The sequence below is a fragment of the Urocitellus parryii genome, chromosome 13 (genome assembly GCF_045843805.1).
Source record: "Urocitellus parryii isolate mUroPar1 chromosome 13, mUroPar1.hap1, whole genome shotgun sequence".
Lineage (NCBI taxonomy): Eukaryota > Metazoa > Chordata > Mammalia > Rodentia > Sciuridae > Urocitellus > Urocitellus parryii.
In genome coordinates this window covers 55456899-55484157 of record NC_135543.1, presented here as the reverse complement: position 1 = coordinate 55484157, position 27259 = coordinate 55456899, and the positions used below count along the sequence as shown (strand labels likewise).

Sequence of the window (27259 nt, the reverse complement as noted above, 5' to 3'; positions counted from 1 at the left end):
ATATATCAAAATACACTCTACTATCATGAATATCTAAAAACAACAAACAAAATTTTTAAAAAACTGCCTGTGTGTTAATGAGTATATTTAAATTGTAATGGCTACAAGGGTTCCCCTTAAAATAGTGAACATATTTCTTTTCATAAGTAGCCACCATGTAGCCAAACTGAGTAAATTCAATCCTTGCTCTAGTCCTTAGGAGGTGTTGGTTCTTATAGGAAGGCCTACACACTTCTGCAGTGATGTCTGGAATAGGTTTTCTATGTGCGTAGGCCCATTTTCTATTCTGTCTTTCAAAAATGGAATTATAAAACCTAACTTCATTGCATTTGTTCTCTTGTCCTTCCCTCTAGGAAAGGTATCACCAGCAAAAGCTATATGGGCTGTATCAGGAACCTGGAAATATCCAGATCAACCTTTGATTTGCTCAGAAATTCCTATGGAGTGAGAAAAGGCTGTAGGTTGGAGGTGGGAAACATTTTCATCCGTATTGGAATGCATTTCTATAAATGGTCCTTGGTTTATCAACATGCTGATGTAACTAGATCTCAGCCCATCGGGTGGATAGAAAAGAGATGCGACGGATGTGGGCAGAACCCTCAGCCTGCACGTGGGAACTTACTGTGTTCTCTCCCCTCTGTGACCAGCCTATCCAGAGTGTTAGCTTCCTGAGAGGCGGCTATGTGGAGTTGCCACCCACGTCTTTGTCACCAGAATCGGAATTGCTGGCCACATTTGCCACCCAGAACAACAGTGGCATCATCCTGGCTGCCCTCGGCAGGGATGCAGAGAGGCAGAATCGACGTCAGGCACATGTGGTGAGTAGCCTCCGTGCTTAGGAAGGACATAACTTCTGGAAACATCTAACAGAAAATTTCTGACTCATAAACATGTGTTATAGCTGGATCCCAGTTCTTTGCACATATTTACTCTCAATAAGTGAAAGTTACAACCACTGAACATCTCTCTCTTACGAATCGGTGATTTCGTGTATTGCATAATCCATCTTCCATGTCTAGTAACTGAGAAAAAAGGTATTTACTGCCTACCTCTAATTAAAGCTACTCCAGATGGCACATACCAAGTTTTCTTCCATATGTTTTGGTTGCTACTCTTCATTTTAAGGCTAAAACAGAAAGTACTTACATTCTATTTGGATCAAAATTATCTTTAGGAGACAGGAAGAGGAATGTGGCTTGTGATGAACACAGGACTAGCAGTGGGAGAGGATGATGGTTTTCCATATTTTTATTCCTTTTCAAGAGCATAGGAGATATTTTACCCTATCTTCTGCTCAAACTTGTGTGGCATCTAATTGGAAGAGACATTAAGAATACTAATATGCCATCTTAATGAATTCGAACCCACACACCTGCTCTACTGTGCAAGGTAGATGCTACTTCCTTCTATTTTACTGAGTAAATTAGTTTAAGCAGCGCACACCTATAATCCCAGTGGCACGGGAGGCTGAGGCAGGAAGATCAAATGTTCTAAGCCAGCCTCAGCAAAAGCAAGACACTAAGCAACTCAGTGAGACCCTGTCTCTAAATAAAATACAAAATAGGGGTGGGGATGTGGCTTAGTGGTCAAGTGCCCCTGAGTTGAATCCCTGGAACCAAAAAAAACCCCAAGTTTAGAAAGCCTAATTAACCTAACCAAAGCTGTTAGGTGTCAGAGCCAGGACTGGAACACAAGTCTGCAAACCCCAAACATGGTATGAGACACTGAATGAAGGACTGATGATGACTTGAGATTGGTGTGTGTGCTTCACCAATCAATATTTTTTTTAATGGAGGTGAAGTTCATATAAGCTAAAACTAACCATTTTCAAGTGAACAAATTCACTACAATTGAGTGCATTCACAGTGTTAGGGAAACCACCTCCTCTGTCTAATTTCAGATATTTCCATCACCTTTGGTGAGTAAGGAAGTACTTCTCATCTCACCCACCCCAGACAACCACTGGTCTTCTCTCTGTCTCTATAGATGGACTCTACCTGTTCTGGATATTTTATGCAAATCAAATCACACATGATGTGATCTTTTGTGTTTTTACTTAGTGTGTTTTCAAGGTTCCTCCACTCTTGTTTACAGCTGAATAGCATTTCTCTGTGAGTATACCCCACTGTTCATCACTTAGTTCATTGATGAACGTTGGGTTATTTCTGCTCTTTGGCTCTTATGAATAATACTACCGTGAACTTATGCATGTAATTGTTTAAGTTCCTATTTTCAGTTCTTCTGGGTCTATACTCATGAGTGGAATTCTGTGTTTTACTCTTTGAGGAACTGCCAAACTCTTCTTTTTCTCCACTGATCTTCATAGGGTTACTTGCAATTCAAAGTTTTCTTACATAAAGAAATGGCATCCTGCAGCGCTAGTAAAGTACACGTAAATACTCACATTTTAGTTTTGCTGGTGGCTTCACAAATTGTTACACCTCTTTTCAATGCAGCAGAAGAGTTTTAAACATTTTCAAACCCTTCAACCTCTTAATGTCACTTGTAGAAATATTAGAAGGCAAAAAAAAGATCTTAATTAAATGTTTACATGTATGATAATAAAAAATTAGCAATGGCTTAAAAGTTTCATTACTAAAAATACAAATCATAATATCTCAACTTGTTTGTACATTATGTAGCAATAAATACTAAGTCCAAGGCTATGTAAAAATAAATCTTTGACATGGTTAGTGATGATAGCATAATGCCGAGTATAAATTATATGAGCAAAGTTTAGAGAGTAATTAAAAACTTTAAAGTAGTTCTGAAAGATGGTGAGATTCCTGAGAAATTGTTTGCTATTGCTATTCCTACATTATCTGTGTAAGATGAAAATGTTAATATTCTAGTAATGCATTTTGTTTGCAATCTCCCCAGCCCTTCTTTTCCATCATGCTGGTTGAAGGCCACATTGAAGTACACGTGAGTTCTGGGGATGGAACCAGCTTGAGGAAGGCTCTCTTGCATGCTCCCATGGGCACTTATGGCGATGGACAAGAGCATTCCATCTCCTTGGTTAGGAATCGGAGGTACTGTAGAATGGCAAGCCATTTACTTCAGGAGGATAAAAGCTCTCTTGTTAGGGTACCCTGTGCAGTTAAATCAATGAGATAATTAGTATTACATCATTAACATTCAGAATTTTTATCATTTTAGAATAATTCTAGAAACTGGCTTGAATACTTCCTTGGAATCAGTTTCATTTGCTTTTCAGTGAGATATTTGTGGAATATTCACGTATGATCAACCTTCACCTTGCCCTTGACTGAGGCCCAATATAAACTTTTACATTGGATTAATTCTGCAGCAGGAAATATAGTATTAGTAGATTGTGTCATTACAACATTCCTGGGTAATTCCCGCAGAATGGAAGACCATGGTTTTTAAAAGCACATAAAACATTTTTATCATAGATAGAAAAGTTAAAAAAAAAAAAAAACTAAGTATTCACTAAAAAGCAATCAAATTCAGTGTTTAATAGCATTTCATTCATTTCTGGAGAATTTTAAGCTTTAATTTTCAAGATTCACCTTTTTTAGCACATAATATTGTATTAACATTTATTTCGGGGGAAATTTATTATTTGGGAAGAGCTTGCTGGAATTATACATTTAAATGGAGCCAGTTTTTATTAAGTTTGAATCATTTTATTTTCTCCTTTGTTCTTTTAGAATTATCACTGTCCAGTTGGATGAGACCAGTCCTGTAGAATTGAAATTGAGTGCTCTGGCAGAGAGCAAGACAATAAACATATCCAACCTATACATAGGAGGGATTCCTGAGGATGAGGAGATACCGATGCTCAAAATGAGGAAATCATTCCAGGGCTGTATTAAAAACCTGATCTTCAACATGGAGTAAGTGTAACTGGGCAGTACCTTCTAAAGCAGGTCCCATGTTTGAGCTTAGGACATTTTTCTTGGTTGTATCTGCTCATCCCACGCTGGAAAACTGAGGCTCTGAACTTGGATCTAATTTTGCTCTTTGAGATTGCCTAAAATACTGCAAGTTCTTAATAACAAATGAACCCTGTTGATCTATTACAAATATCCTCCTCCAAAATGGATTTTATTGGATTAGAATGATGGACAGATGTGATCATACATAGTTCATTAAAAAGTCATTGAATATTAGCCACATGAGTTTGTCGAGGTTAACATAAGGTTAGCTAAGGTTAACATAAATTTTCATTGTGAATTTGAAAGAACATAGAGATTTTGTGATGCAAGTTTCTTGTATTGATTGTACTGCTTTGAAGGAGCCTTTTACAATAGAGCTACTATAGCTTCAGATTATTGATGTCTCCCCCTACACAATTTTATGTAATTAAGAACTGGGAGTCTTCATTCCCTATGTGGAGCTTGTGGTGAAGAAAAGAATTAGCCTGTGCCCATGAGCTGTTCCTTCTTGCTTGCTCTCTGCCTTGGTCTGCTGCTGATTAGAACAGAAACTGAGCACACTGAGCATCAGGAGACAGGGGCTCTGACCTGGTTGAACCTCTAACTTGCCTTGTGTGAAAGGACTAGGATCTGTCATCACAATGTTATCTTCTGGAGAGTTAACTCTTAGGAGTCCCTGAAGTTGGTAAGAGTAAAGCACCACATTGGCTTCGCCCAGTTACAGTCTCAGAGCCTTGGTTCTGTGGTTTGTACAGTTAGAACATTACTCATTCGGTGGCTGCTCATTCATTGACTCATTCATCAGGCATTGCCATGCTCCTGAAAGCCACCAGGTTGTGGACTTGATAGGACAGAAACATTTCTCTGTGGTTCTTGGCCATGTCCTGGAGCAGTTCCAGAAGGATCCAGGCAGACACAGAATATGCTGCTAGAGCTGCAGAGTAAAGGGACACGTGACAAATGTAGCTCATGACCACCTGGCAAGGGGAAACCTGCAAATGAAGAGTCACTGTTTAGTGGAGGTCACTATGCAGCACTGTGGGACCCAGAGACAGAACTTTGTCCTGAGGTATCCCAGCCAAGACTGCAGGAGCGGGGGGTGACTGAATTGAGGGATGCTCAGGAATGAACAGGTCTCCAAGGTGGGAATGGGGTAGGGGGTAGATCCTCACTTCAAGCAGAAGAAAGAAACAAGATGATGTATAAGATGGTCCGTGTCAATGACTCATCACAGTGAAGGATGGTCAGTGTGGTTACTCTGTGAGAAATATGTTAATGGTTTAATTGCACAGTAATCAGTTGACATGGGTTCCTGTGTTGGTCTGTAGTATATTAATTTTGACCATTTCTTGTTTGTATGTAGACTTTTGGATTTCACCCGGGCAGTTGGCCATGAACAAGCAGACTTGGACACCTGCTTGCTTTCAGAAAGGCCCAAGCTGGCCCTTCCTGGAGAGGACAGTGAGCTCCTGCCAGAGCCCTCAACTCTACCGCTTCCTGTAAGAGTGATTTTTTTTTTTTTTAATAGTATCAGCCAGGTCCAGTCAGAGAGAGCACACGCCAGGGGAAATAAAGATGAGACTCGGTCATAAAGGTGTTGGGAAAGCTGGAACTGGAGCCATGAAGCAAGGGCAGGAGGTCGTCACCAGCCCCCAGGAGCTTGGGACACCTGGTGGGAACTGAGCCTAAGGGAGGGCACCTGAAGATGGTGGGGAGGGAAGAATGCTCCAGCGTCTCCTCTATGTGCCTTGTAGTCTCCAGGCAGCGTCTCTCAATGGCAGAACATCTGGAAGCCATTTGTCAAAGGAGCCTGGGAAAGTGACTCCCAGGGATCATCCTTCCTGTGATTGGGTTCTCCCCTTGAGGTGATTTTAAAACTTTTAAAAACAGCAGAACAGAGAACAGGTGGAGAAGGGTGCTCTGAGCCAACCTCGAGGTGACACCACCCGTGTTTTTGGCTGCAGGCCAGAAGGCGCAGGCAATCTGACTGGGCTGACATAGATAGCAAGTTCTTTTGGCAGCATTTCTATAATGCCTCAATATCACTTTAGATGTAGTTGGGGAAACGGGAAAATAAGTACTTAATATAAGCCACTGTATACATCATTGTTGCTCAAGAAAAAAAAAAGAGAGAGAGACTTGATTCATTGGGGAAAAGCCAGTTGTTGTTCTTTTCACTTTCTCCCTTCCTGATTTCTCTGTTTCTCTGGTTGGCAGGATGTACTTTAATAATTTAGACTATGGCCCAGTTGTCCAAAATGCAGTACCTTCTAAGCAGGGCCCATTTGAGTTCAGGACAGTTTTCTTGGTTATATCTGCCAATCCCAAGATGCAAAACTGACATACGGGGCTTCTCTTGATTTGGGGTCAAGATGAAGCACTGTGAGGCAGCCAGTACCTGTCCAGGCACCCTCCCTGGGCGCCCCAGTTCTAGGAGTCCTTCTAACCCCACTATTTAAACTCAAGGCCCCATAAGTCCTATGGGTACTTCCCTCTCCTGGAACTGTGCTGGCCACAGTCACCTTCAGGGTCATCCATAGAGACTAAAGAGGGACAGCAAGGCCTTTGCCCCCTGGGCTTGATGAAAATGATGGGAGGGACTCCAATGTGTCACTATAGTGTCACTATAAAGGCCAGTGAACTTGGGTGGGTGAAGATGAAAGAGGTTCTAATCACATTCTCAGAGAAAAGGGGCTGTCAAGTGTTATTTCAACTAAAGATTTAAACCTGTGCAGACACGCTGGCGCTTGCTCCTATTTGGGTGCAATATCTTCTCAGAGATTTTTTTTTTCCCTGAAAGAATACATCTGTGTTAATATCCTGGCAGCTGTGGCTGAGTGTTCCTCTGTGTCTCTTGCAGGAACAGTGTGCAGTGGACATTGCTCCAGGTTATGTGCCTGGTGCTTACCAGTTTGGCCTCTCACAAAGCAGCCACTTGATGTTGCCTTTTAATCAGTCAGCTGTCAGAAGGAGGTAAGTAGTGTTCTTTTTTTCTTTTCTTTTCTTTTCTTTTTTTTTTTTTTTTTTTTTTTGATACCAGGAATACTGAGCCACATCCCTGCCCTTTTTTATATTTTATTCAGAGACAGGGTCTCACTGAGTTGCTTAGGACCTTGCTAAGTTGTTGAGGCTGGCTTTGAACTCTCAATCCTCCTGCCTCAGCCTCCCAAGCTACAGGTGTGTGCCACTGCACCAGGCTAGGTCTTATTCTAAAGACCCTCTGAGATGTCTCACTGTCAGGTGGATCAGGAAGATGTAGTGACTTGTGTCCTTTTGAAGGAGTCCTGCCCAGGTATAACCTTCCAGTCCTCCTGCAGTGGCTCCAGCTCCCAGCCCACCCCAGGTGGAGATTCTGGACTGTCAACCATATCAAATGCCCTATTTTAAAGCACACTGTATTTTTAAAAAACAGATCAAAGATTGTCCTACCCAGCTGGGCCAGGTCTTGCTCCTTTTTATCATTCAGATCTCAACTGAAATGCCATCTTGTCAGAGCTTCCTCCTAACTGCCCAACACAGTCCCCACTCAGCCTCTCTGTGACCTGGTTAGAACTCTCATACATTTCTGACATTAATTTCATGACAGAAGGAGCCTCCCCCTTGTTACTGCTTCCTCCTAGAACAGTTCCTAGCAGACAGGGATCAGTAGCTATCAATTAAATGAATGGATGCACAAATGGATAAAGGAGCAGATGCCTCTCACTTTTGAGATGTTAAGTATGGATGCCAAAACAATGATTGGGGTCTCCCCTCAAGATGATTTTAAAACTTTTAAGAACAGCCTCTGTCTTTCTGATGCTGAGCTCTTGTTCTCCTCCAGGCTCTTGGTTCAGCTAACTATCCGGACATTTGCCTCCAGTGGTCTGATTTACTACATGGCTCATCAGAACCAAGTGGACTATGCCACACTCCAGCTCCACGGGGGCTATCTCCATTTCATGTTTGACCTTGGCAAAGGCCGAACCAAGGTCACTCACCCCACGCTGCTCAATGATGGCAAGTGGCACACGGTATGTTCTAGGGAGGCTCATGGCTACCCCTTCTGAGCTTTCTTCCATTGATCTCTGGTGCTCACTCCTTTTCCCTGGAGGAAATGCTGCTATTCTCTAGATTGCCTTCTGTCTGATATGTCCCCCAGAGAATGGAAGCTCCTTGGAGGTAGGGCTCTTTTTATGCTTCCTGAAACATCCTCAGAGCCTTGCTTGGTACCCAGCACCTAATGGATGCTCAGCAAGCATCAGCAGGATGGATGGGAGTTATCAACAATGTTCTCAACTTCATGAGAAGTAAAGAAAGCCCAGCTGTGGGGTAGGGACCAAGCCACCCATCATGGCATTTTATTTCTAATAACCTAGGCTTCTGTAATACTCTCTGATATACAGTCTGCTTCCCATCTTCTGCCAGGTTTAGCCTGTTCTCAACACCAACTGCAAAAATCCAAGCCATCCATTAGGTTTTTTTTTTTTCAAGCTATTACAGCTAAAAGGAATATATATTTCAAACATGTATCTGTTGAAAGTTTCTCAGATTGCTTAAAAATTATGGATGTTTTCATTCTGCTGTAGGTCAAGACAGAGTACTTTAAAAGAAAAGGAGTTATGGCTGTTGATGGCCAAGAATCCCCCATGGTGACCATGGTGGGAGATGGAACCACACTGGACGTGGAGGGGATGCTGTACCTGGGAGGCCTTCCCTCCCAGTACAGGGCCAGGAACATTGGAAATGTAAGCAACATTCTCTGCGTTGGGTCCATGTTACCTTTGTTATGGTTTTGTTTATTTTGTAGGAGAAGATAATTTTGTAGGAGAATGTAATTCTTAACAAGCTAAAGTTTAAATCATCTTAAAATCATCTTGTTTGAACCTGGCACTCACCTGCAAGGTGCAGACCTTTTCAATCATGTTCATAGATATTGTATTACAGATTTCCCCTGAAGCCCAACCAGCTTTTCCTTTTATTAGTTAAGAACATTTCACTTTCCACAGCCACTTAGTCCCAAAACAACTCAGGAAAATCCAGTGAATTTGTATTTGCACATAGAGTACCCAGCATTCTTGATTTGCACAATATTTCACTAAAATAATAGAAAATGCTTTCACTGCATTATTAGCAAAGATACTCCAATAGCAGCTTTAAGTTAAATGTTCATGTGAAGTATTATGGTAATTAAGTTTTAAAAACCAAAAGACAATATTATAATGGGTTTTATTGAAATGAATTTAAGTACAAGAACAATTTGTCCTAGCCTTATTATAATCCCTGCTCTCCCATATCCTTTGGTTTAGATCACCCACAGCATTCCTGCCTGCATTGGTGAGGTGTCAGTTAACAGCAAACAGCTGGACAAGGACAGCCCAGTGTCTGCCTTTGCAGTAGGCAGGTGCTATACCACGGCCCAAGAAGGAACTTTCTTTGATGGAAGTGGATATGCAGCTCTTGGTATGTATTATCAACAGTCTCAAAAGAAATCTTAGGGATTGATGTATATTCTAAGATGACAAGGATCCAAGACAGGACCCAGCTGGGTAGGGCCCAGGAAGACCATATTTAGTTCAGTGTTCCTGGGTATTTCTGATGTCTCACCTGTTCATGTAAAAGCCTCCTCAGGTCTTGTGTGCTGCAGATGGCAGAATGGGACTGGACTCCTGACAGAGGGCAGACAGTGGGTGCTGGCTTCCCCATACTCTCACCAAGTAGCCATAAAGCACATTTACTGTCCCGAGTTAATAAAGGCCTTTGAATTAAAAATCAGCTACATGAACTATCTAGATCCTCAGTGCCCAGGAGTTTGGACAGGGAGGGGGAAGGGAATATAACTTCACTTAGTGCTTCCTGTCGCCTCCGAGGCTCAGGACCCCCTCCATGATTTCGGCTCCCCTGGGACCCTGGCTGCTAGGCACTGGTAACAAGATGTGCTCCCATTTATCCTTCAGCCTCCAGCATGGTGACACTGCCTGTAATTGCTAACATTCCTGGTTTGGTTTTTTAGCTTTTTTATCACTGAATTAAAAAATCATTCAATTCAATCTGTACTTTTATAAATCCTAGTTTGGAGTCTCATATACTCAGTCAATAATGATAGACCTGGTACTAGGGATAGAGCCTGGAAATATAATGAAGAAAGGATACAGGACAGAAGCCCCAACAGCATATGGGAAAGATTGCCCCAGACAGATGTGTCCATAAGGGACAGTGCCACATGCTCCCATGGCTGTGGATGAAGGATTGCCTGCTTCCACTCTGTTCTGACTTGTCACAGCTGACTGCGAGTCTTCTTTAAAAGCAGTATTCCTTCTTATAGATGAGAAAGCGCAATCCCAAAGGGTTGGGTGAGAGTGACTTGCTGGTGGGGAAGAAGCTGGATTCAGAAGAGGAGCTGGAGCCAGATCTTGACCCTAAGTCAACAGGCCAGGTGCACAGCCAGCCCTGTCTGCACCTCTTAGCCTGAGCCAGGCGAGGCCCTGCAGGACTCAACCCTGACTCAGTACTGTCCTTGTGTTTTTCAGTCAAAGAAGGCTATAGAGTCCGGTCAGATTTAAACATTACACTCGAGTTTCGTACCTCCTCAGAAAACGGTGTCCTCCTGGGGATCAGCAGTGCCAAAGTGGATGCCATTGGCCTAGAGATTGTCAGTGGCAAGGTAGGTACTTCATATTGATGGGCTCGCCCTGCCTCCCAGGGTCAGAGACAGAGCAGCTGAGAAACAAACAGATCCGAACTTCCCATTACCCACTTCATTAGTGAAATTAAGAAAGGCTCCACTAATATTTTTAAAAACAGATGATCCTAAAAAGCTGTTTTAAAATCATTTATTTTATATATTTGAAATTAAACTATTGAATAACTGCAACTACAACACGAAGAGCTTTCTTCCCCCCGAGCCTTACCTGTAGTAAGTGCCACCCTGATGCCCTGTCCCTTCTAATAGTTTTTCAATTTTTCACTTGGAAATAATTACAGATTCATATGAAGTTGAAATGAAGTGTACAGGGAGGTCCCTATGCACCCTTCACCCAGGGCCCCCAAGGGTAGCATGGTGCATAACTGTAGTGCCACATTAAAACCATGACATCAATGACATCAACACCGTGCAAGCCACAGAGCTTGTGCGGTTATACCAGTTATACAGGTAAACGTGTGTGTGTGTGTGTGTGTGTGTGTGTGTGTGTGGCTTGTGATTCACACATGAATCACACAACCATCACCATCACCACAAGCAAGATACTTCATTGTACTGTCAAAAGGCTTCCAAAGCTACCTCTTCATAGCCACAGCCACTGCCCCACATCCCTGACCCCTGGCAACCACTAATCTGTTGTCCATCTCTGTTATTTTTTAAGTGCTATATAAATGAATTCATGTAGGAATTCATGCATCCTCTTGACCTTGGCTTTCTTAGCCTGATTTCTTCTAGGTTGTGTGCATCAACCATTCATGCCTCATAGCAAAGTATCATTCCATGGGTTGGATAGATGTGCTGTCATCTGATTTTTTTGATGTTAAAAATATTTTTCCGTAAGTCTTCTGCTCTTATCTCTCAGCCTCTCATGCTCCCCTCCTGCTGGGAACAAAATGAACTCAACCATTTACGATACTCTCATCTCTTCTGCCTCTTCTAGAGTTGCTCCCAGTGTTCACCCCCTTCCTCTCCCCTAGGGGCTACCTGGGCACAGGAAGCTGTGGGATGCTGGGAGCACAGGGTGGGGGGAACCAGATGGTCCTTCTGCCTTCTGTGACTCTCTTCCTGGCAACAGTTGAGGTGTAGCTCACACTCCTGGTCTTGGTGGCAGCCACTGTGCTCCCTGCACTCAACTGGGGAGTGGTTTAGGATCTCAGCGTTGCCACTGCATTGGGGGACTGCTCCTGGAATTTGACCAGCGTCCCTGATATCACCGTCCCATACCTGTTGTCACCGTCACTGATGCCCTTTCACCTTTAGCCACTTTCCATATTTCCCCAGGGACATGTGAGAACTTGGAAATTTCTGCCAGGCCATATATAGGCCACAGGGAATCAGGGATGGTTAATCTCTCATGTCCTTTCTCTACTTAAATGCACCTGCCACCATTTCTGCTGCACCATACCCAAGTCATATTGTTGAAGGAGTAACATGCTGGAATTTTCTTCCTGAAAGGCAAGGAACAAAACAAAGTTGCCCCCAGACTTACCTGGCTATTTCTACTGTTCCCTACCGGACTCTCCACTGGGATTTTGGTCCCTAGTCTATCCTACAGTGGGGGTGGGGATGGCCTGGGAAAGTCCTTTCTAACCCTTGTCTTCACCTCCCCTGTCCTCTTATTTCTCCTGTCAAAACAAAACTACCTCTATATCATTTTTCTGCCTCTCTATGCTGCAGTTTATTGTGAGGAATAATAATAATAAAGGGCAACACATTGAGACAAGATGCAGAGGCAGGGAAGGAGGTAGAGTGGGCCTTTCTCCAAGTGGCCACATTTATTTATGCCTATAGGTTACGTTAGGTCATCAGCACCATAACTACATTATTGTTTAGAGTATCAGTGAGGTTGCTTATTTTGTAGTTACAGTTTACAATTACAATATTGTAATGTTAGGAGCTTTGTGTAGCTCTCAAGAAAGTTCATTGTCTGAAGTTACTGTTAGACAGGCAGATCCAGGAGCACCTGAGCTTGGTGAAACATTGTAATTATCAAGCAAGCAAATTCCTTTATTCCCAGGAGTTATGTACCTAAGATCAAGGTCGAAACCCTGTTGAAGAACATTGCTACAGCAGCCAGGCATCCCATGTCTTTTCTATGGAAGTTTCCAGCAGCCAGGAATTCTGTACCTTTGCACAGAAACTTCCTAGCCACCAAACATGCCACAATCACAAAGTTTTTTAGAGACCCCAATCCCAAACAGAGAACCCCTACAGTTTATAGCCACCTTTTCCCCTTATCTATACTTTAAAAGAAGTTTTAAAACTTTGTATCTATTTGCACATTTTTATATGGCATCTAAAAACACTTATCAGAAGTACAATAGGTTCAAAAAATGTACTTGTTTATTGCATTGTATATTTTACTTCTGTCATTGACTTATTGCTTATTGTTCTTTTAAAACTTTTCTTAGTGGTTTCCCAAGGTTTATAAAATACATCTTTAATTTGTCGAGGCCTACCTTGAAGTAATATTGGGTGGCTTCATAGATAGCGTAAGAACCTTGCAGCAATATACTTCAAATTCGTTCCTCCTTCCAAGTCTGCTTGGGCTTCAAAAGTTGATTTTCCCATTGTTTTGGAGACTGCAAATGTGAGACCAAGATGCCAGTAGGATTGATTGCTTCTGAGGTCCTCTCTCCTTAGCTTATAGCTGTCTGTCTTCTCCCTGGGTCTTCTCATGGTTTTACCTCTGTGTGTATCTTCTCAAGGTCTTACCTTAGTGATCTCATTTTAACTTAATCACCCTTTAAAGCCTCCATTTCCAAATATAGTCTCATTTGGAGGGAGACTTTCAGTGTATGAATTTTGGACATCAATCAACCCATAACACCTCCATTGTTTGCAGAGCTGAGATTTACTATTGTTGGCTTTTCGCTGTTGTAAAACATCTACCTACAGTTTGTCAGGGGGAGTTAGTAAATGTTCCCATGTAGGTGTTATCAACTGACAGCTTCTGTAGGCCTGTTAATTCCTGAAAATGTCCCCTAGTGCCCTGAAAGTGGGGCACTAGTCCCAGGGCACAGTGTGGCTCTAGCTTGTTACCATGGAGGAACAGGACAGTGTATGAGTCCTGTTTTACCCTTTTGGGGAACAGCATAGTGTGTGAGTCCTCAAGGAGACTATTTTTTAAACACCATTATTTCTCATGGTCAGCCCTCCTTTGAACATACTCCTGTGACTTTATCCTCTCCAAGAGCATTGTACAAATGTCCTGTGTTCCTTAAACTTGGAAAAACTCACCACGATGTTGGCTTTCTTCAGCTCTTGTTTCATGTCAACAACGGTGCTGGTAGGATAACAGCCACTTATGAGCCCAGAGCTGCCAGGACTCTCTGTGATGGAAGATGGCACACACTTCAAGCTAACAAAAGCAAACACCGGGTCATTCTGACAGTGGATGGGAATACAGTCAGTGCTGAAAGTCCACACACGCAGTCCACCTCGGCCGACACCAACAATCCCATCTATGTTGGTGGCTATCCTGGTAAGCATGAAAACCTGCTCTACGGAGCCACATGATGGGGCATGGTCACTTGGGGATGTCTTACTTCAGCATGCTATGGAGGAGGTTTTGGTTGGGTGACAAAATCTTCTCCATTTTAGAAAAGCTATTACAAATACTAACCTAAAATATTCTGGAAAAACTAAAATTAAAAATTAAGCGAGGCATGGTGGGACATAACTGTAATCCCAGTGGCTCAGAAGACTGAGGCAGGAAGATCACAAGTTCAAAGCCTGCCTCAGCAACTTAGCAAGGCCCAAAGCCACTTAGAGAGACACTGTCTCAAAATTAAAAAAAAAAAAAAAAGGCTGGGAATGTGGCTTAGGGGTTAAGCACCCCTGGATTCAGTCCCCAGGACCCCTACCCAAATAAAATCTAAACACCAACTAATCATTAGGTAAGCCTTTGAGAACATTGGATCTGGTGTGAAATAAGATGAATGCTTTTACTAAGTCACCTTAAATGACTCCCAAAGTTGGGAATCATCTTAGGAGACAAACCTGTGACTCATCCTTTCACATAGATTTTGGATTAGAAGTATGTATTTTAGATGTTTCAAGAAATTATTACAAATAATAAACATCTGTTGTATGATAAAAGTCACAACTGGGGCTGGGATTGTGACTCAGTGGTAGAGCTCTTGCCTAGCATGTGGGAGGCACTGGGTTTGATTCTCAGCACCACATATAAATAAATGAATAAAATAAAGGCCCATCAACAACTAAAAAAAATTTTAAAAATTCACAACTGTGCCTTAAAATTACTACATATTACAAGTTTTCTGTGATTTCTGCTAGTCACTCCAGGCACATGTGGAAAAATATCCTTCTGGTTTTGATGGAGGACACACTTGAAATTATTTTTGTTCCTATTGTGCTCTCTTATCTCATTCCACAAGATTAAACAGGATGTGTCTTTTTTCCTTTCTGTAACAGCTAATGTCAAGCAAAACTGCCTGAGCAGCCGGGCCTCGTTCCGGGGGTGTTTGAGGAAGCTCACCCTGATTAAAGGCCAACAGGTGCAGTCTTATGACCTCAACACAGCTTTCGACCTACAAGGAGTTTTCCCTCATTCCTGTCCAGGGGCTGAGTCCTGAGCTTCCAGCAAAATCCTTAATTGGAATCATTGCTAATATCTTGAGGAAAATTATTTTTTCCAAATTCAAATATCTTCTATTCAGATTTCATTTCCAACTCAGGTTAACGATTTTCACAGAGAAACATGTTTATGTTAAACTAAAACCACATGTGCAACAAATGTTTCTATTAAATAGTCTAAAATGTAAGTTGAACCCATTGACTCTTTTTTTTTTAACATTATTTGTAATAAAACTTTTTCAACATTGAATATTCTGTTGGTTTTTTAACAGTACTTTTTAAGTTTTGCGTTTTGGGATTTCAACAAATAAAATATCACAAGAGACTGTAATAGGGTAGAGCAGAGTGTGGATCTCCTTTTATTTCCTTATGAAAATGTTAAACTCTTAATTCTACAATAGACAAGGAATGTCATTGGACATATTCCAGCAGAGAGTACCAACTGTTTTCCACATAGGAAGCCCAGGAAATCACAGAAGTAAGGGAAAGATAACCTCCTTTTGACATATAATCTATCAGAACCTGACCTAGTAGCATGTTTTTCAGGACAGGGAGGAAAAAAATGGTGTTACAAGTTAGCGCCTTCTTTATATTAACTTTATTCTTACCCATTATAATAAATCCCTTCATTGGCTAATTTTTTTTGAGAATGTGTATAATTTGAAACAAGGAAACAAGGAGCTGGGTGCAGGAGCACATGCCTGTAATCCCAGCAGCTCAAGAGGCTGAGACAGGAGGATCGCGAGTTCAAAGCCAGCCTCAGTAAAAGCAAGGTGTTAAGCAACTCCACTAAGCAACTCCACCGTGTCTCTAAATAAAATACAAAATAGGGCTGGGGATGTGTCTTAGAGGTCAAGTCCCCCTGAGTTCAATTTCTGGTATCTCCCCCGCAAAAAAGGAAAATTCAAAACCCACATATGTATGTTCTTTTAATGGACTAAACAGCTGTAAATTCAGATTCCTGAAGTCTCTTTTGTCTCCTCCAGATGTATTTTGGCCCAGCTCTGAGTCATGACTGGGGTTAAGATGGCTGCTATCCCAAATGCTTCAGGGAACTGGTTTTATTTTTCAAATGCTTGTTTGATGAGAGGCTCGTACTGACTTTTCCTAAATTAAGAGAACAGATTCACATCTGTATGTACAAAAGATTTCAGTTTGATAAATAAAGGTACTGTGGGATTGGCCCTGTCCCTCTTCTGTGCCTGGTTTATGTTCCTGAACACTTGTGGCCATCTGCGTCTCTTGGCAAATGGATTTGAAATTCGTAATTCCTTTCCCAGTTAAATATTAGCCTGAAGATATTTCTTAGAGAAAGCAGCCAGCTGAGAAAGTGCCCATTGTTCTATAGCACCTCAAAGTCTAAGTAACACAGATCCACTGTCTAACGGCAGCTTCCTGGGACAGCTGAGTCAGGAAGGGGACAGGAGCCCTCCCCTCAACAGTGAAAATGCACCAGGGGCTCCTCACTGTGACATGGGTGGCCTTTCTGCTCACAATTCTGAGGAAACCAGCTCTAGCTCAGTTGAGGGCTCCAACATTCTAGACTGTGGTCCACCATGTTGGATAAGGACCAATCCAGAGACAACCAATCCAGAGTTGCTTTGGACTTCAAGCTCCTGCCCTCCACCCTTCATGAATAGAGCTAAAAGAGTTTGCACTTCTCATGATTTCAACTGTTCACAAGCCTTCTCTTAAATGATTCCCTCAAAGATAAATGCACTTCTCTCCCCTTTGGCCTTTCATGGAGTAAGAGACCTGGGTTTAGATTCTCCCTGTGACGTGAGCATGTGCTGGCTTCAGGTGGGACACCTGTCCTGACTCTCATGGTGGGTCCACACATGTTTTGTAACCCTTGTCAGTAAGGCTGTATTAAGTCCTCAGAATAGGGGTGCCAGACAAGATATAGGACACCCAATTCAATTTGAATCCAGATAAATAACGAATGTGTTCAGTGTCAAAATACACCAAATATTGCACAACATCCAGTGTTTGCACACCAAATCTGGCAACCTCATTTTGCAGGCCCAAAGATTATGATACCCCTTCCCTCACTGCTCCAAATAAAAACAAATCCACATCTTAGAAGGCATGCAACAAAACCCATTGAAGATCACATGATGCTTCTATGGAAATACCAGATTTTTCCCAAGATGCTTTTTTAAAAAATTTTGTCATCATATATGAAACCAGAATGCATTACAATTCTTATTACACATTTAGAGCACAATTTTTCATATCTCTGGTTGTACATAGAGTCATACCATTAGTGTCTTCATGCATATACTTAGGATAATGATGTCCACCTCATTCCACAGTCTTTCCTACCTCCATGCCCCCTCACTTCCCCTCCCTCCCCTTTGAGTTCATCTAGAGTTCATCTGATCCTCCCATGCCCCCCACAACCACATTTTGAACCAGCATCCTTAAATCAGCAAAAACATCAGGCACATGCACACACACACACACACACACACACACACACATTTTGTTTATTCATGGTTTCTTCCACCTTTTGGCTACTATAAATAATGCTGCTATGAACACTGGTCTACAAATACCTATTCAAAGACCCTTCTCTCAGTTTTCCTGGGTATATACCCAGCAGTGGAATTGCTGGCTCATATAGTAAATCTATTTGTAATCTTTTGAGGAACTACTGTACACTATATCCAGTTTATTTTTAAGCCTCATTTTTTCTCACACATAAAAAGGGATTATGACATAATAAACCTCAAAAAAGTTCATATTTTAAAAATACTATTATCAAAATTAACTTTTAAAGAGAAATAAAATGTTGAGAATGCCTAAAAAGCTAATAACTTTGACCTTAATGGAATTTAAGCCTCAGTCACATGTGCAAGCACAAAAGTTCAATAGCCAAGTAGACTTATAGGCAAGCTTTACTAAACATCAGAAATAAGAAAAATAACCAATTCATTGCACCATCTGGCATAACCTTATACAAAACTAGTATAAAATAATCACAGAATAATTCAAATTATGAACTTAGATATAAATATCTTTAATAAAATAATAAATTCAATTCAGTCCTTAGGGGAGAACAATGACTATATCTGCAAACCCATAAATTAATTTTATTCTTGAATGTAGTAATTTTTGGTGTGTTATAGTAAGACACTTGACATGCGATATAAACTCCTAAAATTTTTTGTTTGACTTGTTGTTGTTTTGTTTTAAGAAGCAGGGTCTACCCCATTTGCCCAGTGTGGTCTTGAACTCCCAGGCTCAATTGATCCAGCTTCAGCCTCCTGAGTAGCTGGGACTACAGGCTCATGCTTCTTTCTCTCCCCCTTTAAACATGTGCAAAATACCCTTCTGTTGCCTACAGGCACTGAGTTGTACAACATATCTCTAGAACTGATTCGTCTTTTATAATTGGACTTTATACCTGTTGAACAGCAACTCTCCATTTCTGCCCCCTCCGTGGCAACCATCATTCTACTTCCCATGAATTTGACTATTTTAGATCTCAATCATTAAGGTAATATGAAGTATTTGTCCTTTTTGACTGACTTATATCAGTTAGCACAGTGTCCTCCAGGTTCATCTTCACTGCCAAATGGCAGGATTTCCTACTTTTCCGAGACAATAATTCATTATCACATTTTCTTTAACTGTTGATGAAACTTTCACCTTTGTTTCTATATCTTCACTATTGTGACTAATGCTGCTATGAATATGTGAGTGTAGACAGCTCTTCAAAATCCTAATTTCAATTCTTGTGACTATATACCCAGAAGTGGGATTGTTGGATCATATGGTAGTTGCATTTTTAATTTTTTGAGGAAACTCCATGCTGTTTTCCATAATGGCTAAGCCAACCAACCATTCCCACAAGTAATATACAAGGGTTCCAGTTCTCTGGGGCTCACTTGTTACTTTTTGTTTTCTTGTTTTTGATGATAGCCATCCTAAGAGGTATGAGATGACATCTCACTATAGTTTTCATTTGCATTTCCCTGAGTAGTGATGTTGAGCATCTTTTCATATGCTCATTAGCCATTCATATGTATTCTTTTTTTATTTCCCATGAGAGTTTTTCTTTTATTTATTTTACTTAGAGAGTATTTTGACATATTATACATTCATAGAATAAGTATAACTTGTTCCAGTTAGGATCCCATTATTGTGGATGTATACAATATGGAGTTACATTGGTCATGTATTCATATATATAAGGATAAGAATGTTATGTCTGATTCATTCTACTGTCTTTCCTATCGCCAACCCCCTCCCTTCCCTTCATACACCTTTGTCTAATCCAGTGACTTTCTAGTCTTCCTCCCCCTTGTTGTGGTTAGCATCCACATATCAGAGAGAACATTCTGACTTTGGTTAGAAAAATCAGTCATGAAATTCATTTGGAAAACTTATCCTCAGCAAGAAAAGCCACACAGGAGGCATCACAATACCAGACCTTAAATTATACTACAGAGCTATAGTAACAAAAATGGCACAAAAACAGACATGAAGAACAATGGAACAGAAGAGAAGACACAGAGACAAAGCCACATAAATACAGTTATCTCATACTGGACAAAGGCGCCATAAACATAGTTGGAGAAAAGATAGCCTCTTCAACAAATGGGGCTGAGAAAACTGGAAATACATATAAATATGTAGTAGAATAAAATTGAACCTCTATCATAGTTATTCTTTTCAGAAATGTCTATTTGAGTCTTTTGTCCATTTTCTAGCTAATGTTTTTGTTGCTATCGAGTTGTAGGTATTTCTTACACATTTTAGGTACTAATGATTTATCAGATATATGGTCTGTGAATATTTCCTCCTATTTCACAGTTGCCCTTCGCTTTGCTGTGTGGCAGGTGGAAAGTTTTTAACTGACTATTTCTCCATCTTTCCAGTTTTTGTTCCATTTTCTCTGAAGTCATAACTTGAGTTGATTATTCTCATTTATCTTGACATCATCAGCAGGATGGTGGTGGATCATCAATCACATACATTTGAAAGTGAAAAGAAAAGAAAGACAGAAAGCCAAGTTTTCCTCCTACTATCAGCTGTAAAATCCTGAATCAAGTACTTGCACCCAGGAAAAAACCTTAGAGGGTGCATTACAATTCTTTCATGTGGCAAAGGTATGGAAAACCAAGGATGCTCAAGGGCTTGGAGATGGGGGAAATGGAAGATGTTGGTCAAATGGCACAAAGTTTCAGTTATGCAGGATGAATAAACTCTGGATGTCTAGCATGGTGATTATATTGATAATACTTGATTGTGTGCCTGAAGTTTGCTAGGAAGGAACAAAAATATTCTTATCACACACACACACACAAAAAAAAATTAGCTTCTAATTTTGCCTATAATTCACAAATTCCTTGAATCTCATATAAGCATATACATTCATTCACTTTTTTTATTAAATAAGGCATATGTTACACAAGATGCTAAGGAAATAAAGAGGCACAATAAAAATTAAAATATAACATGCAATTTTTTGACCTGGAGATGAGAATTTGATGTATATTAATACATAATTGATTTTCCTACTGCTCTTTCCATAGCATGGCAAGATCACCGCAGAGATAGTTGAGGTCTAAGGTGTAAGATAGACTTTAGAACTACAACTAAAACCAACATGGTAAGAAATTCGCATTAGGCAGTAATTGCATATGTACATTTTCTAAGCATGGCTAGGTTTGCCTGGAAGTTCCACAAAATGGCAGATCAGTGGCTCAGTGGCTGAAATGTATGTGCATCAACATTTTGCCTCTTTCATATTCTGAAAATTGTATGTTACTACTTTCATTGTCTAAAGATATTGTTTTTTTTCAAAGATCAGGGAATTAGTGATGCAGAAATAAGGACATCTCATTAGATTTTTTATAATGTCAGTGCTATCTAAAACCTGTAACAACCTTTATGGCCAGTGGGAGACATTCTTCAGTGGCTGATTGTCTTGTAAAATTTCACGTGATAACTTTCTGTTTTCTCTTCCCCCATAATCAACACCCTTCCCATACTACTACTGGCTTTTCTCAGTTGCTTAGAACCTCAATAATATTCTGCCCTGCATCTAAAAAGGATCTTTCCCACAACTACAAACTTTGTTATTTTCTCAGCCTGGGTATCACTTCTTCCTAAAGGGTTTATAAGCTTCAGCACAGGAAAATAAGTTAGAAGAAAGTCACATTGAAGGTGTATTTTGAAACCTTAATGTTTTTGTCAGATGAATGTTTCAGATTGCATACACACACCCTATTTTATGTTGTTATAATATCAAGACTGGGTAATTTATAAAGGAAAGAAGTTTATGTGGTTTATGCTTCTGAAGGCTGGAAAATCCAAGAACATGGTGTCGGCATTTGCTCAGGTGAAGGCTTCCTGGTGAAAGGGCAAGAGAGTCTGCAGAAGAGAAAGCTGAGGAAGTGAAATTCACTTTACAACAAATCATTCTTAGGATAAGGTCTGCAGTACTTCAAGAATTAACCTAGTTCCTCAAGAAAAATATTCTCTCCCTTAAGGACCTAATCACTTCTTAAAGGCCCCACCTCTTAATACCACCACAATGGCAGTCAAATTCCAGTCTGAGTTTCAGAAGGGACTAACCATGTTCAAACTCCAGCACATATAATTTTCAGAACTTCAAAAAAAATCACATAAATTTCAAGTATATGTGGCCCATATCTCTATTTTCTTGTGTAAATCACCCTTACAATGTCTTTGATAAATCTTTCTAGACAATTCCATGCTGCCATGATGGCTCTGATTAGGGACCTGCTATGGTTCTTAGTAGTTTTTAACTATCGTTAATTCCCCTCTAACATTGGATATGCTCCTCAAAGATTCTTTAATTGTTTCCTATCTCCTTGAAGGTCTGTATTATGCTGTATATTTCTTTGGCATTCCTCCCAGAGCTAACATAATGAGGAACTAGGGGAGGTTATTAGTAAGTAATTGTTGAGTTGAATATGTTTATCATTTTTCCCCAAAATACTTCACCAGGGTGGTTCTTCCTATAAATTTCAAAAGTTCCTAGGAAACAAAATTCCTCTGAGTCATCCAATAAGCATAAGACAAATGCAAGATAAGTCTCTTTAGAAAAATATTTCCAAAGAAAGTTCTGAAGGCTTAAGAGTTTTCACAAAATGCAGTAAAGATTTCAGCTTAATATTTACACTGAAATGTTAAAATTATCAGGATTTTTTCATAGGGTAGCTCATGTTCCTTTCAGATTCCTTCAGAGCCCAGCAATTGGGCCCATAGCAGCTGTCTGAAGGAAGTGCTTGAATGAGAATATAAGGAAAATCATTTTCTTCTTGAGTAACACAATTTTAAAATAATATTGTTTTTCTCACAGCATATGTATTGCATAATGATTAATTTAAAACTATTAAGTACAAATTCCAGTAAGAATACAGAGAGCTGTGGGCTCAGTTTTCACAGAAGAATTTCATAACTACAAGAAAGTAGAATTTATGCCAGTTTGTTTTAGTCAGGACCATTCTGTGTCAAGTGTTTCATCTTAATGTGATTGTCTAGTGTGAATAAAAAAACAGTAAACACTTTGATAAAAACTAAAAACTGCTGAGTTGTATACCTGATAGGTAGTCAGAAGAGAACAATTAGGGAAAGGACATCAGTAAAGGGAGCAGATAGGAAATAGTAAAGAACAGACCCATAAATACAAAGGCTTCATGTATGACTCCGCCTTTAGGCTGGAAAGGTGAGTAGGATCTTAGAAAGGAAGTTAGTTAATATGATTAATACAGTGTGATTTAAAGGTAATAAAAATGTATAAAAGAATCAAATGAAAATTGTTGAAATTAAAATACAATATCTGAAGTGAAAAAAATCACCAGATGGACTCAATATGAGAATGGACATGAAAAAGAAAAGGATCAATAAACTCAAAGACAGAACAATGCAAATTATCCAAGCTACAAACAGAGATAAAGGAGAATCGCATCCCAACATACCACAGGCTACATGTGACAAATCCACAGCCGACATTATACTGAATGGGGAAAAGCTGAAAGCATTTCCTTTAAGACTTGGAACAAGATAAGTATGTACAATAGTGGACATAACTTTTATTCAAAATAGTATTGGAAGTTTTAGCCAGAGCAATTAAGCAAGAAAAAGAAACAAAAGGCATACAAATAGGAAGCAATGGAGTCAAATTATTCCTGTTTGCTGATGATATGATTCTATAGGCAGAAAAAAATGAAACTCCACCAAAAGACTTTTAGAACTGGGAAACAAATTTAGTAATGTTGCAGGATACACAAGCAATATAAAAATCAGTAGCATTTTTAAAATGGCAGTAAAAAGATTTCTAAGAAATCACCAAAGCAATCCTATTCAAAAAACCCTAGGAATAAATTTAATCAAGGAAATGAAAGATCTCTCCAATGAAAATGAAAACACTGATGAAGGAAATTGAACACACACACATAAGACACACAAATAGAAGGCTCTCCCATTTTCATGGATTGGAAGAATTGTTAAAATCTACATACTACCCTAAGTAATTTACAGATTCAATACAATCCCCACCAAAATGCCAAGAAAGTCTTCTACAGAACTAGATTTAAATAATCCTAAAATTCATAGAGCCACAAAGGACACCAAATAGTCCATGTAATCTTGAACAAAAAGAATAAAACTAGAGGCATCAATATTTGATTTCAAGATATACTACAGAGCCACAGTAAACAAAACAACATGATATTGGCATAAAAATGGACAGAGACCAATGGGACAGAATAGAGGTCCTAAAATAAACTTATCATATCCAACTGACTCTCTACAAAGATGCCAAAAACATACAATGCAGAAGGACAGACTCTTTAATAAGTGGTATTAGAATAACTGGATATCCTCCTGTAAAAGATAGAAAGTTGACCCCTATTTCTCACATTGTACAAAATCAACTCAAAATGGATCAAGGATCTAAATGTAATACATGAAACTACTAGAAGAAAACATAGGGGAAACACTTTGAGATGTTGGCATTGGCAATGGCTCTTTGGATATGACCCCAAAAGCACAGGAAACAAAAGAGAAAACAAACAAGTGAGAGTATTTTTCCTTTCCTTTTCTTTTTTAAAAATGCTTTTATTAGTACATTATAGTTATAATCATACATGCATAAAATATAATTTGCTTCATTTCAATCCCCAGGACTTTCTCTTTCCCTCCCCTTCCTCCTCCTCTGTTCCCCTTCCACTACTCTACTGATCTGCCTTCTATTTATTTATTTATTTAAATTGGTGTTTCATTCATATACATAAAGGTGAAATTCACTATGGTATATGCATATATGTAAATAGCATTGTTTGGTCAACTTCATTCCACAGTTCCTCCCTTTTCCTGCCCCTACTCCCATCTCCTCTCATCCTCTTCCTTTACTCCACTGATCTCCCTTCTATTTTCATAGGATACGCTCTCTTTTTTTATTTCCCCCTTATTTGCTCTAGCTTCTACATATCAAGAGGAAAAAAATTTACTCCTTAGCTGAGTCTGGCTTATTTCACAAAGCTTGATGTTCTCAAATTTTATCCATTTATCATCAAGTGCTATAATTTCATTCTTCCCTGAGTAAAACTCATTTTAAAAATCCATTCATCTATCTGGTCCCTTGATGGTTTTACTTGGATATTGTCAATTGTGCTGCTAAAAACATTAATGAGCCTACATCACTACATTTTGCTGATTTTATTTCTTTTGGATATACACCAAGCCATAGGATGGAGGTTTAATTCAAAGTGATTGTTTTAATCTGCAATCTCTACCAACAATGTATAAATGTACCTTGTCCCTCACACTGTCACCAACATTTATTACTTCTGTTGTTGAGGATTGGTATTCTAACTGGAGTGAGATGAAATCTCGAATATATAGTTTTGATTTGCATTCCCCTGATTGCTAGGGATGTCGAATATTTTTTCTGTATTCGTTGGCCATTTGTATTTGTTGTTTTGAGCAGTGCTTTATTTTTCCCATTTACTAATTGGGTTATTGGGGGGGGTGTTGGTGTTTTGAGTTCTTTATATATTCTGGATATAATCTCCTGTAGGAGTAGTAGCTGGCAAAGACATTCTCAGATGAAAATGACTAATGGTCATTTCTCTGTGCCCATCCCATTGTTTAAGAAAGTCGGCTTCATGCAGCAGCAGAGGGGTAACGAGTCAGAGAGCTCTGAGAGAGAGTGACAGCAGCGCTGGGCTCCGCTCTGAACAGGTCGGCGGTCATCAGGAGGCTGCACATTCGGGTCACAAGGTTCAGGAGTCTCCACAATGAGCACGGGTTGGCGCGCGGCCCTCCGCACCCCCACAGGAATGCCCCTGCACAGGGGCCCGCCTCCACAGCTACTGGGAATCTGCTTTCCTGGAATCTGGGAGGAATATTCGGATCTGCTGGTCCTGGTAGGTTAGTAGTCCTCAGTCCTTCTCATCAGTGCAGCTGGGAAAATACAGGCAAGCTTCTTCAGAGCCACACCTCCTCGGCTGAGGCGCTGACGCCAAAACCTGCGGCCGCGTAGGAGGCGTGGCGTTTCTGGCTCCTCCGGCTGTTTGCCCGCCAAGCCGGCAAAAGTTCCGCAATGGGCAGAACGCTGCTAACACGTGGAAGGTAGTTGTGAGGCGGTCCGAAAACTGTGGGGAGGGGGCCGGGGCGTGGCCTGCCTGCGGGGAGAATACTAGTTGGATGAGTGGGCGGGGCTGACCTGCCGAGGGGTGCTTTTCCTGAAAGAGTTTGGCGGGGGCGGAACCTGGATGTGGGTGCGGCCTAGGGCGAGGTGGGCGGGGTCGACCTGCCCTGAGGAGCCGGGCGAAATAGACCGGTTGCCAGGGAGCGGGTCGGGGAACCCCAAAGGCCCAGGGAGGCGGCCTGGCGGGGGGCGTGGCGGTAGTTGGGAGGGCGGAGTCCACCTGCAGCGGGGAGGCGGGGTCTGGAGCAGGGGGCGGGGCCGGCCTGCGGCTGGGGCGGCGGTTGGTGACCGTTGGAGTGGCGGTTGGGAGGGCGGTCCCGGAGTCGGGGGCGGGGTCAGCCTTCTCCAGGCGGCGTACTAAGATGTAGAAAGAAAACCGCAGTCGCGCCACGCTACGATGAGCGACTGCTGAGACGCGGTTCTTCGGCGCGTCGGGAGACAGGCTGGGTCCCTGCGGGGCAGGAGAGGCGGAGAGAGACCCTGGGAACATCCTGGGTGGCCACCCGTCGGTGCCCGAGTGAGGGGAGGAGCGGGCGGGCAGGTCTGGGAACGCGAGCTGCCGAGCTTCCACGCGCTCGCTCCCAGCGGGGAGTCGGGGCAGCGGGCCATCGTGGGGCGAGGGGCGGCGCTGTCAGCCCGGGCAGCGCGCGGAGGGCGGACGCGGTGACATTCTGACTGGACCGGGTCCCGGGATGGCGGGAGGAGGTTGGTTTCCTGATCTTCTGATGAGCGCGGTGGAGGGCGTTGGGCTGCACCCTCCCAGGAGACACTCCGGACGTTTCACTTGGAATTGGGGCGGGCGGTGGTCTTCATTTTGAGGAGGTCAACCACCTTTTTAATTCTCTTGCTTCAGAGTATGGCGGGACGGAGGATGGAAGTCACCAGGACACGGATTTAGATTTGACTGAATGTAAGCATTCAAGCGACGGATGGTGGTCAACTCCCCTGTTCCCGGGATCGGGCGGCCGCTTGCCAGGGAGGGCTCGGGCTTATCGTGCCTAGAGCAAAGATTTGGAAATAGGTCCCTCCCGATTCGTCGCTGGTCATTTAGAGCCTAAATGTCCTCATTTTTTAAAATGTTACGAGTATTTTCCCTGCTGCCTCATGAATTGCGGAGGAGGTCGCATTCGGTAGCAGCACGTGAAAGTACTTTGCACAGTAAGGATAAGAGCGGACCACCATTGTTCATTCCTATTGCAGTGCTACTAAGGGGCTTTCCATATGCATTCTCATTTAATCCTCGCATCAGCTCTTTGCGGAAGGTGTCATTATTATTATTAATTAGCCTACTGTACAATCAAAGAAACAAGGGCTCAGAGAAATCAAGTAATTTCTCCAAGGTCCCACAGTAGAAAGGAACAGAGTCAGAGCTGGAGTTGTGGCTCA

At 41.3% G+C, this 27259-nt stretch overlaps 1 protein-coding gene across 1 annotated transcript in view; it reads left to right on the top strand.

Annotated features, from left to right (window-relative positions):
- The window catches only part of Lama1 (laminin subunit alpha 1), a 144832-nt gene extending 129561 nt beyond the window's left edge, over positions 1–15271 (top strand). The window contains exons 53-64 of the mRNA XM_026408881.2: positions 354–468; positions 648–818; positions 2881–3032; positions 3675–3860; positions 5266–5401; positions 6763–6875; positions 7723–7912; positions 8468–8626; positions 9188–9341; positions 10409–10542; positions 13843–14065; positions 15019–15271. Coding sequence (XP_026264666.2) covers positions 354–468; positions 648–818; positions 2881–3032; positions 3675–3860; positions 5266–5401; positions 6763–6875; positions 7723–7912; positions 8468–8626; positions 9188–9341; positions 10409–10542; positions 13843–14065; positions 15019–15179 — 1894 coding nt within the window. The 3' untranslated portion in view covers positions 15180–15271. The remainder of the gene's footprint in view (positions 1–353; positions 469–647; positions 819–2880; positions 3033–3674; positions 3861–5265; positions 5402–6762; positions 6876–7722; positions 7913–8467; positions 8627–9187; positions 9342–10408; positions 10543–13842; positions 14066–15018) is intronic.
- The last annotated feature ends 11988 nt before the right edge of the window (positions 15272–27259 follow it).